Source organism: Lepisosteus platostomus, chromosome 13 (assembly GCF_059453375.1).
Source record: "Lepisosteus platostomus isolate fLepPlt1 chromosome 13, fLepPlt1.hap1, whole genome shotgun sequence".
NCBI lineage: Eukaryota > Metazoa > Chordata > Actinopteri > Semionotiformes > Lepisosteidae > Lepisosteus > Lepisosteus platostomus.
Window position 1 is genome coordinate 814,290 of NC_142623.1, and position 16,727 is coordinate 831,016.

Consider the following 16,727-nt stretch of genomic DNA (forward strand, 5'->3'; position numbering starts at 1 on the left):
GGGCTGTGTATTTAAGGAGTAAGGAGCACAGGGGCTGTGTATTTAAGGAGTAAGGTGCACAACACAGATAACAAACAGATGCCTGGACTGAAACATCACTGTGGTTAAAGGACACAATGCCAGTTAGCAGCTCTGACATGATGTGCTACATTATCCCCTTCCTGGTCTGGGCTCAGCTCTATGAAATGAAGTTATTTGCTAATCGGGGAGCTTTATTGAGAGCTGGGCCCTTGAAAGTACAGGAGTGATATTTAAGCAGCAGAAAATTACAAGTTGTGTTACTCTGACAAAACAAAAATCAGAGCGGCTTCCTGATTCAAGCACTATTTATAGAGCCTTTGCAAAGCGGCAGACTGAAATAGAAACTCTTTTTCTTTTCAGGAACAAAACCATTGTAATGCTCTTCAGCACATAAATCCTATTCAAACGCCACTTTCAACATTTCAGTTAGTAGTTAGAGAGACAGCGTGAGCCACAAATTTCAATAAGCTGGGCATTTTTTATTTTCCGATCCTGAACAGTCCTGAGCATGTGTTTTGCTATTAACGATAATGTACATTTTTTATGAGATGCACATTGATATGCATGTTGATTATTAGCAGATGAATTAAAACACAATGAATGGCAAGCTGGTATTTATAGAAAGAAGGAGAAAACAGTGAGGGTTTGGGTCTCTGTTAATACTGTTTCTAAACAATCTGTTAATATGTTATTAACAAGTTTATAAGACATTTTATTATGACGTACTCTAGGCTCAGGGCTATGGGTACAGGGCAATGCAGACTCAGGTCAGGATCAGAGTTTTATTACTAACATTCAGAGGTCTGCCATTATTACATTTATTTCACTCCATGAATACGTATTAATATATTGCATTATAAATGACATTTGCAATCCCTGTTACCTTTTTATTATAGGTATTATAGGTAGTATTTATGACTTTATAAATGTGACATCCTGAAGCAGAGTAAAATGTCAATGAGCATAGTGAAATCATGGTAAAGGCACAGTAAAGCAAAATTGAGGCATGGTAAAATTACACAGCATTGTAAAAATATAGCAAAGGAAATTTGTGGTAAAAACATAAAACAACGTGCAAAACTAAAACTTCTTAGTCTTGAAGAGGAATGGTCATGAGAAGACCTTGACTGAAGCATTCGAAATCCCCAAGAAAGACAGAAGAAGGAGAAGCTGAGCAGAATGAGCAGGAGAACATGAACCGGCAATAAGGAGGCACTGATTTCTGTTGTTGGGCTGTGGACTGGCTGCTAGGCCATGTTCTTAAAGCTGATACATCGCTTTCTTTCAGGAAGCAGCTGGATGAAATCCAGAGATATCTCAGCTATTAATTGCCAAACAACTAATGTTAGATGGGCTGCACGATTGCGTTCATGCCATTTCTAACATTCTCAGTTCGCCACAACAAACGTTTGCAGGAGCAGTATCGAGTGGGAGGTGGGAGGTAAATAATTCCTTGTGCAACCTTGAACAGCGAGAGGGGTCTCTCACTTGGGGGTGCAGGCAGTCGTGTGACACCGTTCCCTGTGGGGGGCTCTTCGTGTAGATACGTTCGATAAGCCCCCCTGTCTCCCCCCGGCCGAGAGGACCCTATTATCCCTCTCCTGCACGGGAGGCACGGCCAGGCTGCTGGGAGCCGCTGCGGCGGCTGTACCAGGCCCTGTATGGGCATCACGGTGCCAGGGAGCTGCCTGCTGCCACTCCAGCTCCTGTCTCCCCAGCAGACCTGCAGCACCGGCACCCACAGAGAAAGCAAGCACTGGGAACGCTGTGCGGACGGAGGAAGAGACAGACAGAGAGACACTCAGACAGGGGGCGGAGAGGGAGAGGGGGGGCTATTCTTCCCCAGCAGCTCCTGTGTCCGGTGCTCTGCGATGTCTGGAAATCTAACGCCACCACACAACTGCAGAAACACAGCGTGCGAGGGACCTGTCAGACAGGGGGGATCCCTGCAGTGCCCGATTTCTCTAGTGGCAGGTGGAGAGACACAAAAATGGCTTAATCGCAGCTCATTTTTAAAACCCCCAGAACGGGCTCCTCTGAAGACTCCTGTCATTTTCTCTGAGCATCAGCATGGCAAATAACCAGGAGAGCTGTGCAATGAAAAAAATGCAAATCACGAATTTAGCCTTAGTAAACTATCTACTGTACTGTACATATCTCACCAGTGCAAAGTGCTTTAAAACACAGCTGTCTGGGTGTTTGTGATCAGTTCGTGCTGACGGGATCTCTGCCAGGCTATAACCGATATGCACAGTTTGTAGCTGTTTGTTTCCCTTGGCAGATCGGGCTCATTGAGAAGGGAGGATTCTGGCTCTTGGCGGTGAGGCGTCGTAACTCACGATTCCTTTTTATTTTTACGTTTTTTAAAATAAAATAATTTCAAAAGGGAGTGCAGGCCTTTCTAGAGAAATTAATTCCCTGCGGGATCAAGAGGCTTGTTTTTAATGTCTCAATTGCTTTTTTTTTTAAACGGCCGGCAAGATGTCTATCTCACGAGATCAAAGCCGGGCTTTGCTCTGCGTCGTGAAACAGGGGGCTGAGGGCTTTTGAAATCCTTACCATCCAGCGCTGCTGATGGATTCTCGGATTCCGGCTCCCTTCCCCTCTCCCCTCTGCGAACGAACGCGCAGGGAGCCGTCCTCCTGATTGGGAAGGGGCAGCCCAGTCCGAAGCCATACGCATCTCTCCTCTCGGTTACTGTTGCTAGGTCTGTGAGAACACTGCAGTCCCGGCCTCAGCCAATCAGCAGGCAGGGGCTGCAGCAGCGTTTCAAACAAACAGATGAAAATGGAATTAATGAACTTCACATCATCATGAAACATTTACACCCGGAGATGGATCATTTGCAAAATGATACGGCAAAAATAGAAACTACGTAAAAAACAGACCCTGTTTCCTCTCCCTGCCTCCATCAGCCTCCTAGATGAAGCGCTGCTCCCAGACTGCAATCTTGGCTGAGGAAGAGACAGTTGGTTCTGTCTCTTTATCGATTGTTCTTAAAGCCCTGCTTACGAACTTATTCGATTTTTATACCCGTGCCGTCCATCTCCCTGCGTGCCTGTCCCCAGTGAGCCACAGTGAACTCTCCTGGGTATCGGATCGGGACCTTCGATAGCTCCAGAACTTCCAGCTGTCCACTCTGGCTGGGCGGCACACCAAGAACTGGACAGCAGTCTCTGCTTGTCCGATCCCTCTCGCTATAAGAGGAATCCTGCAGGAACATAAGCAGCCCTGGCCAGAGACACAAGAATGCTCCCCTTTGCCCCTTGTAGTGTCCGGCCAGGGAAACCTGCAGTGTGCTCACACCCACGAGGGAGTTAGTGGTGTGCCATTTCTGCCACACTCCCAGCTCGCAGGCTTTACAATCAGGCGAAGACAGACAGACTGACCGTGGGCGTCCCACGAATCTGCTGGTCCTGGACTGCGCCTCCTCTTGGCCTGCAGGGCGGCGCTGTGTGGAGTTCAGGCTGTAGAAGACAGTACCCACAGGTGGGACAGGGGGAGTGTGGACGTGCTGCTGGGATGTGAGCTGTGACAGACTGGCCGGTGGAGCAAACCTGCTCTCGCGTGATGGCCGGACGCTCTCGCCCCTCTCTTCCTCCTCACGAGGAAGGGTGATGAACTCGAAGGAGTGCTTACCTAACTCATTCTGGAGCTAGCTTGTGAGCTGCAGCGCAGACATAGAAGACAAAACTAAAAATAACAGTTCATGATAATCGGTAGAGGGATTCTTCTCCTTCACTGAAAGCTGTTTCAATTATTCACTGTGTGGAAACCTGCCCCCCCGCCTTCGCTCAGTGCATCTCTGCGGGAGCCACTTCCATTGCTAAGGCAGAGGCGACCGCAAGAGAAGGCATTGCTCCGACCTGCATGTGGAGAAGGACAGCTTTCGTTAGGGCTGAGTGGATTGAAAGTCTGCTTCACAGACTCAGACCGGGAGAGTGTTTGTTTCTGTGAGGGGCTGTGTTGTTCATATCTAGACTGGTGCTATTTTTAGGAACAAGTAAAGGTTAATTCCATGCTGCAGAGTAGGAGGGAGAGATGAGTTTTGGGCTGTTGGGTCTTCTTCAGGTGTGTGAGAGTAACGTGTGGAGGGCAGCGCCGGTCACAGTGGGCACACAGGTGATATTATTACAGATACTTTGAGGTGTGTGCCATCTCTCGCCATTACCCACCACTATGGTAACCTGAATCCGTTCCAGTTTCTGATGCAAAACAAAATATCAAAAATAAGAAATTCAGTTAGGACTGAAAATAAAATAAAAACTGAAGAGCACAGGGTACTGTATGTCTGAAAAGCCAGTAACAGAAGGTCTGGGAGGATGAGGTCACTGGTCTCAGAGTGTGTTTGTGTGTGTGTGCGTGTGTGACTGCGTGCGTGCGTGTGTGTGTGTGTGATGCCAGCCCAGCGCCGTGCCTGTCCGGCTGCCGAAGGCCTAGTCGGCGAGCTCCCCCAGTCACAGAGCGGGGTTCACTCCACCGCACGGGGGTGTACAGGGCTGCCAGGGTTCGCCCAGGTGCTACAGCGCACCCGGAGCAGTGGGAGGGACCCAGTGCTGCCTTCCTCTCGGGGTGCGCGGAGGAGCTGTGCCCAGGCTGAAGGAGGGGTGTTGCCACAGAGACAGAGGCGAGGGGATCTGAGACCGTCTGGAGGGGCCTTGCTGCATTGCAGGCGAAATTGCCATGGAAACAGGGGAAGGGAACACAGCCCAACAGCACACTGAGGAGGAAGTCGGGATCAGCTCCACTGCAGAAGCCCCAGAGGCACAGAGCGCTGTGCTCAACATGGGGACCCCTGTCTCTGAACAGAGCGCTGTGCTCATCATGGGGACCCGGTCTCTGAACAGAGCGCTGTGCTCATAATGGGGACCCCTGCCTCTGCACAGAGCGCTGTGCTCATCATGGGGACCCCTGTCTCTGCACAGAGCGCTGTGCTCATCATGGGGTCCCCTGTCTCTGCACAGAGCGCTGTGCTCATCTCCCTCTGTACTTGTTAGGCTCAGACTGATCACAATGAGATGAGTTAGTGAAGATTAGCAACATTATTACTGTACATTGCAGTATGGACATCAGGCTCTGTAAGGCCTGCTGAAATAGAAACTATGGAAATTTTTAGTTTAAATTTTAAATTATGGAAATTGGTGAGCTCATCTCCTGCAGACACCGTGCCTGTTTTGAGGTTATAGGGGTGAGTGCTCATCTCCTGCAGACACAGTGCTCCTGTTAAAGTTCTGGGGTTGACAGGAGGGTGGCTATTGGACATTAGTGCTGTTCCCCAGTTCTTCCTGGTGAGACTAATGCACAGCATTCTGTTGCTGCTGTGAGTAGTAGCTTCATTAAATCCTGTATCGCGTGTCTCAGAGTACTGGCCAGCATATTGCCATGACAATGAGGATTACGGCTGTAGAAAAAAAACAGAGACGGGGGAGAGAGATGCACACAAAGAGAAGTGCGAGGGTGAGTTTCTATTTATAAGTCTGTAGTCAGGAATATCTCCTGAAAATGGGGAGAGAGAGCTGCTGTGGTCCACAGGCTTCAGACAGAGGTAAGAATGGAGCTGTCTGCAAGCCTGCCCCCTTCTGAGTGCAGTGTTCCATCACCGCCACCCTTCTTTCTAAACCAATGGCGTGTGCAGGTACCGGACAATAAATTATATTAATGATTATATAACTGTCATAATCGACAAGCTAGAAGAGGAAGAAAGGAAGTAGGGGAGCATTCCTTACTAAGACAATGTCTGGCCAACCTTTGACAAAACAGGGAAACACTTTGCTTAACATTTATCAGGGCAACATTAAAACCTAAACTGTGTTGGTGGCAGGGGCCGTTTCCTCATGGTTCAAACCTGGCTTGCAACTTTCTGCCAGGCAACAGGGCAAACAAAGTCTATTCCAGGGGCTCTGCTGTTGCAGTCGCAGCCTGCAGTACCTGCAGAGACTGGAGAGAAATGAAAGCCCACAGGTGCCCTGAAAATGCAGCCAACTGAGAACCATTTCTCACGTTGCCACGTGGCCGTTTATATTTCATCAAAGAGCGCCAGCGCTGTGGGGCATCAGCGGACACCGTATTTATAACCCTTGTATTTAAGAGAGGCCTGCTGGTTTCTGAAGGACCCCACTGCGATCTGAAAGATTAGGAGCACAGTGTCATTTACTGTACCACAGGAAGCCACAGGGGGGCACTGCCTTCACTGAAGAGCACAACAGGGGTATAAGTCCTGTGAAAGCCCACACCTCAGGCACGCTCTCTCTCTCCACCACACACCACTGCTCCCAGGCAAACTGTGTCCTGGCCTGCTAAAACACCGCTCGAACCCCTCACCGCGTCTGACCAACACCGAGCAGACAGCCCAGTAAAACACCGCCTTCCTCTCTCACACCCGGGGGGAGCAGCCCGTGTTTTGCGTTCTTGTAGCCAGGAGCATATTCTCCCGCTGTGAGCGGGAAGCAGACGGAGGCGCTCAGCCAGGCGGGGGTGGGAGCTGCGGGCTCACTCTGCGCGGCAGTGGAGGGGTCTGTCCGGCGGTTCGGGGAGACTGCGACGGGTGGTCCGGAGCTCGGAGAGGAGCTCTGGAAGGAAACCCCCGAGGGGGAGGAGAGTGCCTGGGCAGCGGCCCTGATTCCGGCTGCGCTCCTGGTTTCACTCGTGGTTCTCCTGTCCGCCTGCGCAGATGGAGGAACCAAAAAGCTGCGCAGCCACATCCGCCGCAGCACGGAGACGGGCATCGCCGTGGAGATGCGGAACCGCGTGACGCGCCAGGGCAGCCGGGAGTCCACGGACGGCAGCACCAACAGCAACAGCTCCGACGGCACGTGAGTCCGATCCGCCGCCCAGAACCACGGGGTTGTTAATGAGGATGGCTGGTCTTCATCTCGATGGATCCCAGAGCACTTGAGCTATGGGGGGGGGCTACCTCACCCACCACTGAAGGGCAGCCCCACCTGTGTCACAGCTGCAGCCCCGCGACTGAAAACACGCCCTGCAGTTTAGCCAATCAGTTCTCATTGGAGAACTCAACAGCCAATCGTGTCTCTCTGTGGGCGGGAATAATGTTAATAATAATAATAATTGCTTACACTTATATAGCACTTTACTGGACACTCCACTCAAAGCGCTTCACAGGTAATGGGGATCCCCTCCTCCACCACCAGTGTGCAGCCCCACCTGGATGATGTGACAGCAGCCATAGTGCGCCAGTCTGCCCCCCACACACCAGCTCTCAGTGGGGAGGAGAACAGAGTAATGAAGCCAGTTCAGAGATGGGGATTATTAGGAGGCCACGATTGATAAGGGCCAGGGGGTAATTTGGCCAGGACTCCGGGGTTACACCCCTACTCTTTTCGAGAAACACCCTGGGATTTTTAATGACCACAGAGAGTCAGGACCTCGGTTTTACGTCTCATCCGAATGACGGCGCCTGTATAGTACAGTGTCCCCGTCACTATACTGGGACATTAGGACCCAAACAGACCGCAGGGTGAGAGCGCCCCCTACTGCTCCATTAACACCTCTTCCAGCAACAAGCTTAGTTGTTCCCCGGAGATCTGCCATCCAGGTACTGACCAGGCTCACACCTGCTGAGCTCCAGTGGGCTGCCAGTGGTGAGCTGCAGGGTGATATGGCTGCTGGCTGTGTTGACTCGTGCACAGCAGCTCTGCAGGTGGTAGAGCGAGGAGTGGACTGGGCTGCTGCGCAGTGGGAGTCGGAGGAGGCGCACTCTTACTGACACCTGCTGCCCTCCAGGTTTATCTTCCCGACGACGCGCCTGGGAGCCGAGAGCCAGTTCAGCGACTTCCTGGACGGTCTTGGCCCCGCTCAGATCGTTGGGCGACAGACTTTAGCCACATCCCCCATGGGTGAGTGATTGACAGGCGCGCTGAGCTGAGCAGCAGGCAGCGAGCTCTGAGGTGTGAAGTGTGGGACTGGGGCTCATGTTCAAGACCCATCTGGCCCAGGAGAGGAACCCAGCCATGGACAATAGCTAAGAAGCCTCCTGTTAGGGCAGTTCCTAAGTCTTACTAGGTGTCTCCACCATATTAGAAATGCAGAAAGGTACTGTTTTAGGCCACAGCCTCAGCTCAGGACGCTCCAGGTAATTATTTTTGTTTTCTAATCAAATCATAGTTCATCTTCTTTTAAGCTAAGTCCGCTGAGCTGATCCACAGCTGTGAGCTTTTGAGCGGCCTTGCAAACCGTTCAGAAGAGGATCTTCGGTTACTCTTTCGACGGGGTGCGCTCCTGGCTGCCTCCACCTGCTGGTTGGCAGTGGGACTGCACCGTTGCTGTGCAGATAAAAAGTTATGGTTCGTGGGTCTATACCAGTGCTCTAATTAGGAAAATAGCAGGACAGCTCATTGTGTGAGCGTAGCAGTTGCAATCCTGGAGAGTGGTGAATTCTCTGCTGCCTGGGGAGCAGCACTTTGCAGCCATGAGGCCACATCTCCCTTGAGAGCCTGTGACTGAATCAGAGCCAGACTCGTCTCCATCCAGGCAAACCTGTTTCCCATGGGCAGCTCTTGACCCGGCTGTGTCCCGGGCACACGAGGAGTGTGTCTCACGGTCTGTCTCTCGCTTCCGGCCGCAGGGGACGTCCACGTGGGCATGGTGGACAGGAGTGGACAGCTGGAGGTGGAGGTGATCCAGGCCCGAGGACTCACCCCGAAACCCGGCTCCAGGACGATCCCAGGTACCCCGCCCTGCACCTCGGGCAGCTCAGCAAGATCTTAACCTGTTAGGCAAGGAGCAGGGGCTGTCGGGACCGGTCAAGGCCCCAGCCTGTGGGCTCATGAGACACAGGGTCTCCATCCATCTTCTCACTGCTTGATCAATACAGGGCTGTGGGGGGGCCAGCAAGCCCCGGGTGCAAGGCGGGATATACCCTGTACAGGATGCCAGTCTGTCGCAGGACACACACACGAACACACACACACCAGGGCCAGCCCATCACAGGACACACACACACACATACACACACACTCAGACCAGGGCCAGCCCATCACAGGACACACACACACACACACAAACACTCACACCAGGGCCAGCCCATCACAGGACACACACACACCCACCAGTGTGTCTTAAGAAACCGGAGCACCCGTAGGAACATACAAGCTCCACACAGACAGCACCCCGGGCCCCAGTGCTGTAAGGCAGAAATGCCAACCACTGTGCCGCCTTGCTGAGGGGTCCTCATATTGAAGAGAACTGACGGAAGGTTCCAGGTGTTAGAACTGACAGCTCTGACCAGGCTGAAATGGCTGCCCACTGTGCAGAGGGCAGCGTGTCCTCATTCCGGCGCCCTCCTCCTTGCAGCCGCGTACGTGAAGGTGTACGTGCTGGAGAACGGGGCCTGCCTGGCCAAGAAGAAGACCAAGGTGGTGAAGAAGACCCCGGACCCCGTGTACCAGCAGGCGCTCCTGTTCGACGAGAGCCCTCAGGGCAAAGTGCTGCAGGTAAGCGCTGGGCGGGAGGGGCTGTGGCCCGGGAGACCCGGAGAAGAGCCGACGGGATCTCTCTGTCGACACCTGATGCCGACGCCCTCTCCCCCCCCATCTGCAGGTCATCGTGTGGGGCGACTACGGCCGCATGGACCACAAGTGCTTCATGGGCATGGCCCAGATCCTGCTGGACGAGCTGGACCTGTCCACCATGGTGAGCGGGTGGTACAAGCTCTTCCCCACCTCCTCCCTGGCCGACCCCACCATCGGCCCGCTGACCCGCCGGCTGTCCCAGTCCTCGCTGGAGAGCGCTACCAGCCCCTCCTGCCCCTAGAGCCCCCCCCTGCCCCGGAGAGCTGAAGAGGGACGCTGTGCACTGGGACACCGACCTCCTCTTCCTCCAGCACGCGCCCGGAGAGCTCCTCGACCGCCGGCCCGGCACACAGCGAGCTCTGCTCCTTGCTCTGCGCCAGCCATGCGTGCCTGCGTATAGAGTCACACAGACACACCTCCAGAAATACATACACACAGGCGCCCCGCGCGGAGACCAGCGTGAGGCTCCAGCTCGTCCGCTGTGATGGCGCAGCAGCTCAGGCCTCCCCTGCTGCTCCAGGGCCACGAGAAAGGAGACTCCCAGGGAATTCTTTCTCCCGGTTTGGAGTGAAGGGAGACAGGCGGGAGAGCCATTGCCCGGACACAGCCAGAGAAAAGAGCATCACAGCAGAACATGGAGGAAGAGTTTCTCTGTCCCACTTGCCCATCTGATTTAAAAAAAAACAAACTTAAAACAATCAAGCTGATCTAAGGACATAAAAAAGTCAACAATGTTCACGATGATCTAATCCAATGCTGCTTTGTTCCTTTTTAAGTTCTATTTTTAACCTGTTTCTCAGAAGATGTAGCATTCACATTACTTTCTGGCCTTCCTCTCAGGTCACAGGAAGTGAGAAATTGCTGGCTTCCTGTGCGCATCCATCCATACCTCCCCTCAAGGGGAAACTGAAGCATCAACTAGTTAGTTCCTAGGTACCCATTCACCTCAGAAGCATCTACAACTGGCTTGATATCCCTCTATGCCAAACAATTTAAAAATGTTTATTTTTAAAAAAAACCAAAGCAAATATGAATTATTTTAAAACAAAGGATATGTAGCAAAGTCAAGGACCATAAAGGTTAATGACTTCAAGGAAATGCAAAAAAATAAATAATGAAGTGAAAATCTGAATCAACGAAACACTAGGAAAACAGACACACTGGACAACCACAGAACACCACATTCAAAATAATCAAGGGTTGCCGACTGAAATGCACATATTTCTAACTGTTTGGTAGCACTAATATAATGAGTTCAGTAAAATATTTATAAATAGATTATATATTTGTTTTTGTTTGTAATAAAGCATCCTGCATGCTGACTTGCACCCCCTACTGGAAAACTGAAGTGCTGTTTTTAGCTTGCCTTTGAAAAGGAAGTAGATCCTGAACTATATTTATTTTGCCTAATAACTACTGGTCTTGTTTTACGACATCAAAATCTACACTGACAGCTCACCCAAAAGGAGAGGCTCTTCCCGGCTGTGAGCCGCCCAAGGGAAACATCCTGAAGTCCCCAGTCCCGACAGGCCCCTGCCTCGTTCCTAGCTCTGCTTTCAAAGAGGTGAGCGATGCACCGATGCTCACACTTCGCCGCTGGGAACGGCCTGACTCTGTATCGCACAACTGAACTGCAGAGGAGCCTTTCCAGATACAATCATATACCTGCCACCTCACCTCTCCTGCCCTCCTAGAAATCGGCAACTGTCCTTACGTCTAACAGCCTCTGACCGTTTAGACAAGCTGTCTTGAAGGCTCTGTACGTGGCTAAGGCTCTTGCTGAATGGTTTGAACGTTATCACAGTTGTCCTCTTTCAGAACACATTGGCCTCACCTCTCTCTTCTGTGTGAAGTCATCATGGGCCACTTTCTGAAGCTCCTGGACAAAACCTGAGCCCCCAACAGAGGCTCGGAAGGGACAAGCTCAAAGATTTTGTTTCTGTTTTTTGTAGCTTCTGGGACAAGCTTGAGCCCTGCCTGGGGCGGACTGCTGACAGGGTGTCCCAGCTCTGACCACGTGTAGCACTGCCCCAGGCAGCCCCCCCCTTCCGCTGCTCAGCACCCCGGCCAGCACACAGGAGCCTCTCCCCCTGCCGTGGCCCGGGAGGAGGGCAGGGAGGTACAGGCCCGTCCCCAGAGCGGACCGGAGGATTCCCGATTCTTTCACACTGAAACCAGCGCAAGCCCTTAGGAAAACCGAGCAGGAAAGGCGCCGCTGATGGGAGCGAAAGAAACCACATTCTTCCTGCCAGAGAGGATTTTTTCCCCATTTGGATGTGAGCTGGGTGATTGTATCAGAGAGACGTGATCCTCAGAGATCAGTTTGCCTCTGGGAAAGCCTCCGTGTTGGCACCCGTCTCCAGCTGCTTTGTTTTTGTAGAGAGAGCCCATTAGAGTGTAAATTCTGCTACAGTTTTTGTTGAACCTTGGCGTCTCTGTGACGAGTAACTGATTTAATGCCAGACTTGCGAGCTAAATGTTCAAGCTGCACATATTTGCATGTTCCTTCTGTATTGTCAGGCCAAATCTACTTCTTCACAGCAGCCTGGTCCACAAACACTGATCTGTTTGCTTAACTGATCATTTTCACAACTGATCTCTAGTGCATTTAAGAGATTTCTTTGCTGATGTACTGATGTATCTGGGATTCCTCAGGAGCACATTTTTTTTTCCTGCCGAATTTTGTCCCCATCAGGACACCATTTTCTGGAGAACAAAATCACACATCTGGAGAGTCAAAAACGGAAAGAGACCCACCTGACCAGCACACATCCTTTCTCTAATCTTCTGATTTGAGAGAGAAAGGACTCAGCCAGGCTTCCTGTCTCTGTCTCTGGATAAACAAGGCCCAGCCGGCCTGCAGGATAGACAGGGGAGCCCACTTCCCCACCCAGCCCGTGCAGCTCGATGCTGAGCTGCTCCCTCCTCGCAGCTGAGCGAGACAACGCTTCACTTCGCTGCCACCCCGTTCTCGAGTGCAGAATGGAGGAGCTCCACCCATTGTCATTCCAAGCCGTGCCAACTGCCCAGGAATCAGTGCCAATCTCGGAACGCTGGCACACCTTTGAAAGGAGCTGTGAGGCGCACGAGAGAAAGGGAGGCGCTGCACAGTCCAACGCCTGGCATGTCACGACTTGCCGAGCAGGCCAGGCCCTTGTCCCTCCTGCCCGGCGCTGCTGTAATCTCTCTTTCACACCCGGCACTCGAGAGAGGCCACTGTTCCTTCCAGATACTCCCGGACAAGCAAGCTGAAGAAACAAGTATTCGGGACATGTCTTCACACAGAAAACTGTTTTTTCCCCAATGACTATGATTCCAAGCCGTAGGTGAAAGGTTTGGTGTTGACACCGCGACCTGCACAGCCATGAGACCTGCTGCATCAGGTGGAGGACGATGACAGGGATGACCACAAGGTCAGAGCCTCCGGAGTCAGTATTGTATCATCTTGGTTTTGATTGGTCATTTTTTTCTGCCCTGTTGTTTTATTTTACCAGGTGTTTGAAGTTTGAGTTTTGGTTCATTAGTACAGACCAGATATGCAACTGTTTTAGAAAGAATGGCTCTCAAACTATTATTCTGGAAGGGACAGCCTGTCTGACGCCTACTGGAAAACATTCATGATTTGATTCATGACAATCCTGCGCTAGACTGTCTTCTAATTTATTTTCCAAAGGGTCCTTGTAATTCACTGAACACACGCTGGTTTCTCCTTGGAAAAATACAGAATTGGTTTATTCTTGACAAAGGGGGCAGGGGCAGCACATGGACTGTTGCTAAACTTTTCTGTGAGATTTTGTGTTTATTTTTAAGTCTGAACAATTGGAACAATTCTGTCCCAAAGTGAGCATGGCTGCTGAGTCTGTCAATGAAAGTCAGTCAAAGGCCAACAGCTTTGTAAAGCAGTGCGATTAGCTGTCATTTTATTTTGAACCAGTAATATTGCAGCCTGTGGGGGTGGTGTAGCATTGTGGGTAAACCTTTGGCCTCCTAACTCAGAGGTTGAGGGTTCAAGTCCCTGCTGCAGCTGTATAAGTAGCTGGCTCTTGGGCCAAAGTTTAAACCAAAATAAAAAGCTGGAAACAATCCATTTTCATTTAGACATTTCCCGGTGGCACTTTGGGGCAGAAGTATATCTAATAAACACTAGGCACATTTGCCTGAAGTACTGTACACATGTAGATATACATAAGTATTAAGCACCCTACATCTTAAATAAGTTAATTCACTAGATCACCCTATCCTCAATTTGCATAGTATAATGATATTATTTCCATTTACTAAAGTAGCAAATAATCTTGGCTCAACTCAAAAGCTAGTAAGGACACTTATGTCTAAAGCCGAATCAATGTGCATTTGAATGACCACTTGTGATGTACAGTATTTTGAATATTTCAGCAACACAACTCATCCACTGTGTAGTTAATGTGATTGAGACCAGAAAAGCGCCGTCGACTCCCTTCTTGTGTGTGTAATGAGGCTGCACTGGCCGGGAGAGTGACCCCACTCGGCGAGCGCAGGCCCGGGGGAAGGCAGCCCGTGACAAAGGGCCAATCCAGGAGACGCAGCAGAAACAGCCAGCAGGCAGAGACGGGGCCTAAACCAGCCGGGGGTCGTGAGCACAGACGGGGGACTGAGACAACAACGAAGCCCAGCTGGGAGTCCGCGCCAGACTCCGGGGAAGAGCCCAATGACTGAGGCAGGACGGAAATACCTGATGTCAACAAGGTTTTACCCATTGATTAGGAGCAGGTGGTACAGATAAACGCCCATGTCACGTTCTTACGCCATCAGTAGAGCCCGCAGTGACATGGGTACTACAGGACGTCAACAGAACCTGATACATAATCGAAATGCCCGCACTTCCCAAAAGGAGGAGCGAAACCTGACCAGCGGACAGGACATTCCCCTTTCCAAAGTACCTTGGTACTGAAGTATCTTTTTGGACGTGGGAAGATGCCGATTGTCAGGGTCTCCTGGGTGCACCTCTGCGTGTGGCCCAGGAATCTGGAGCGGTTCTGGAAAGTGTGATGTGACTCGGGAAGAGACTCTCGTCTCTCCGCCCGTGTAGCATAAATCCGTCCAGGCCAGCCCCCCAGTGAGCAGCCTGGCGCTCGGGCCTTAATCGCACACTAGAGGAACGCCCTTCGAAAATATTCATTGACAAAAAGGTACCATTTAGTTTACAAAAGCAAGACCATTCATTCAAGAAAGATTTGAATATCAAATGTGTACAGGTACTGAAACACTAAACCCTTTATACATGGCTGAATGTTCTTGTTCTTGGTTCTTGAAATGTAAAATGATTATTAGACTTGGATTATTTCTGAAATGTGTTTTTTATGGGATTACTTCTAAGTGTGTATATGTTTTGCTCTGAAAACAGAAACAATATTAATTAAGGATACTGTAAATGATATGGAATTCTTAAAATTCATCTATACTGTCCCACTCTGCTGCTGGCTCTCAGCCTGATCTGGCTTGCAGGAGGAGCAGCAGGGGGCTGTGGGGCACACTGTGCCTCTGCTCTGCATGCTGGGAGCAGAAGGAGCAACACCGCCCTGCCCAGTCTGGGGACGCATGAGAGGAGAGAGAACAGGAGGGAGGAGACGTGCATTCTTAGTAGCTCCTGACTTCAATTTGGAGGTGTCCAGGTGGAGGCGTGATTTGGGCAGTTAATGCCAGTGCAGAAAAAAACGAACTTGGCGTGAATTTAGGACAAACTAGATCCACCATTCGGAGGTCAATTCAAAAGAGCTTTCTTATGGCCTTAGAACAGCACCTGCCTCCACAGGGCTGCACGGGGCTTCTGGTGGCCTTGGAGGTCAGGAGCGAGCGGTCTCCAGCAGATTTCATGTTCTCTCTTCCGGGCTTTAGATGGGCTCCACTGAAAGAAAACCGAGACGTTAGAATCTCTTTGTAAAAGCGCATTGCGATGGATATCCATTCCGTCTCAGAGATATCCCTGGAATGCTAGCAAAAGCATCCCGTTTTGTTTCCCAGAGGGTTTACTTTGTATTTTTTTTGTCACTAGTGTCTCCTGTTGCCTGTGGGGGGGCGTAGCGGGGGCCGGGAGACACGGAGCTCATACAGGCTCATGAGCACAGTTTGCGGAAGGAATGGTGGGGAGGGGCTTGTATCCTTCAACACACATCAGAGCCAAGCAACAGCCCCAGGAACAAAATAACAAGGGACCGGACACATGCTGGTACTGTAGCTCCTAGCTGACAGGGCACCAGAGGGCAGTGCCAGGCATGGTCCCTGCTGGCACCTGCTCGATTCTGCCTCGGCTGGACCTTGAATGTACTGTTTGCTTAGGGCGTCGAGGCAAACACTGTTTCTACTTAGAAAACAGATCCCCTGTCCCCCAAGCTTTTCTCGAAGCTTCCCTGAAACTTTTTAACCCGACTTTGTTTGAGATTGGCACCACTTGCTGCCTTTGCTTGTATTGCCATACAACATTGGAGATGATTTTTATTGTTAGTCTTTGATGAAAGAGAAAAAAAAACATTTAGAGGTGCGTTTAGCAGGAGTTTGTGTACAAAGCAGTTCTACTGTCTTACTCTGGGACTGCTGAGCGAAGAGGGCTTTCAGTCCAGATGCCTTATTTTATTTTGACAGAAACTGATTTATTAATGTGCCACTGGAAGCACAACGAAAAGATCGATATTTTGCATAGAAATATTTATTATATTCAAATACGTTTAAGGTTTTATGAATGTATTTCTGACATCGATTTTTGGCCTAAATCCTCTGTCCTCTCGCGAGCTTTGCAGCCTCCCCCCTGTTGCAGGGTGATCATTAGGACACAGCAGGCCAGTCCTTTGTCACACAGGCAGCTCTGGAGAAAAGTGCACTCGCACACAGCCACGAGCAGGAGGGAGGATCCCGCGGGATCGAGTCTCCGAGACTCGCTGAGATTCTGCACACGTTAGGAAGAACAGATTTACTGCAGCTCCTGGGAAGCTACAGGACTGCAGGAAACGCCTTTTCCGTGTAGCATAAATTGAGCCTTCCATTCTTAACGGTCAATAACACGACGGCAATAAACCCTTCGCAGGAGGGGCTACAAATGGCTTCGAGGTCTCGGCTTTCGCTGCCAAAGACAGAATCATCGTGGTGAATTTGGCCTGTCTTGGGTTTCTGCATGCGTTTGTTCGCCAGTCACAGACCACATCA

The 16,727-nt window shown here is 50.9% G+C and overlaps 1 protein-coding gene and 1 long non-coding RNA gene across 4 annotated transcripts in view; one reads left to right on the forward strand and one right to left on the reverse strand.

The window, feature by feature from the left end:
* The window catches only part of rims3 (regulating synaptic membrane exocytosis 3), a 30,311-nt gene extending 13,921 nt beyond the window's left edge, over nt 1–16,390 (forward strand). For all 3 annotated transcript variants that reach the window (XM_088602453.1, XM_088602455.1, XM_088602454.1), the window contains exons 3-7: nt 6,692–6,833; nt 7,765–7,877; nt 8,606–8,707; nt 9,334–9,473; nt 9,580–16,390. In XM_088602453.1, the coding sequence (XP_088458579.1) occupies nt 6,692–6,833; nt 7,765–7,877; nt 8,606–8,707; nt 9,334–9,473; nt 9,580–9,792 (710 nt within the window). In that variant the 3' untranslated portion in view covers nt 9,793–16,390. The remainder of the gene's footprint in view (nt 1–6,691; nt 6,834–7,764; nt 7,878–8,605; nt 8,708–9,333; nt 9,474–9,579) is intronic.
* Nucleotides 790–4,848, reverse strand: LOC148649574 (uncharacterized). The gene is made up of 2 exons (XR_015925868.1): nt 2,581–4,848; nt 790–2,111 (listed from the first exon to the last, which is right to left on the reverse strand). It is a non-coding gene; the product is annotated as an uncharacterized LOC148649574 (long non-coding RNA).
* Nucleotides 16,391–16,727: the final 337 nt, after the last annotated feature.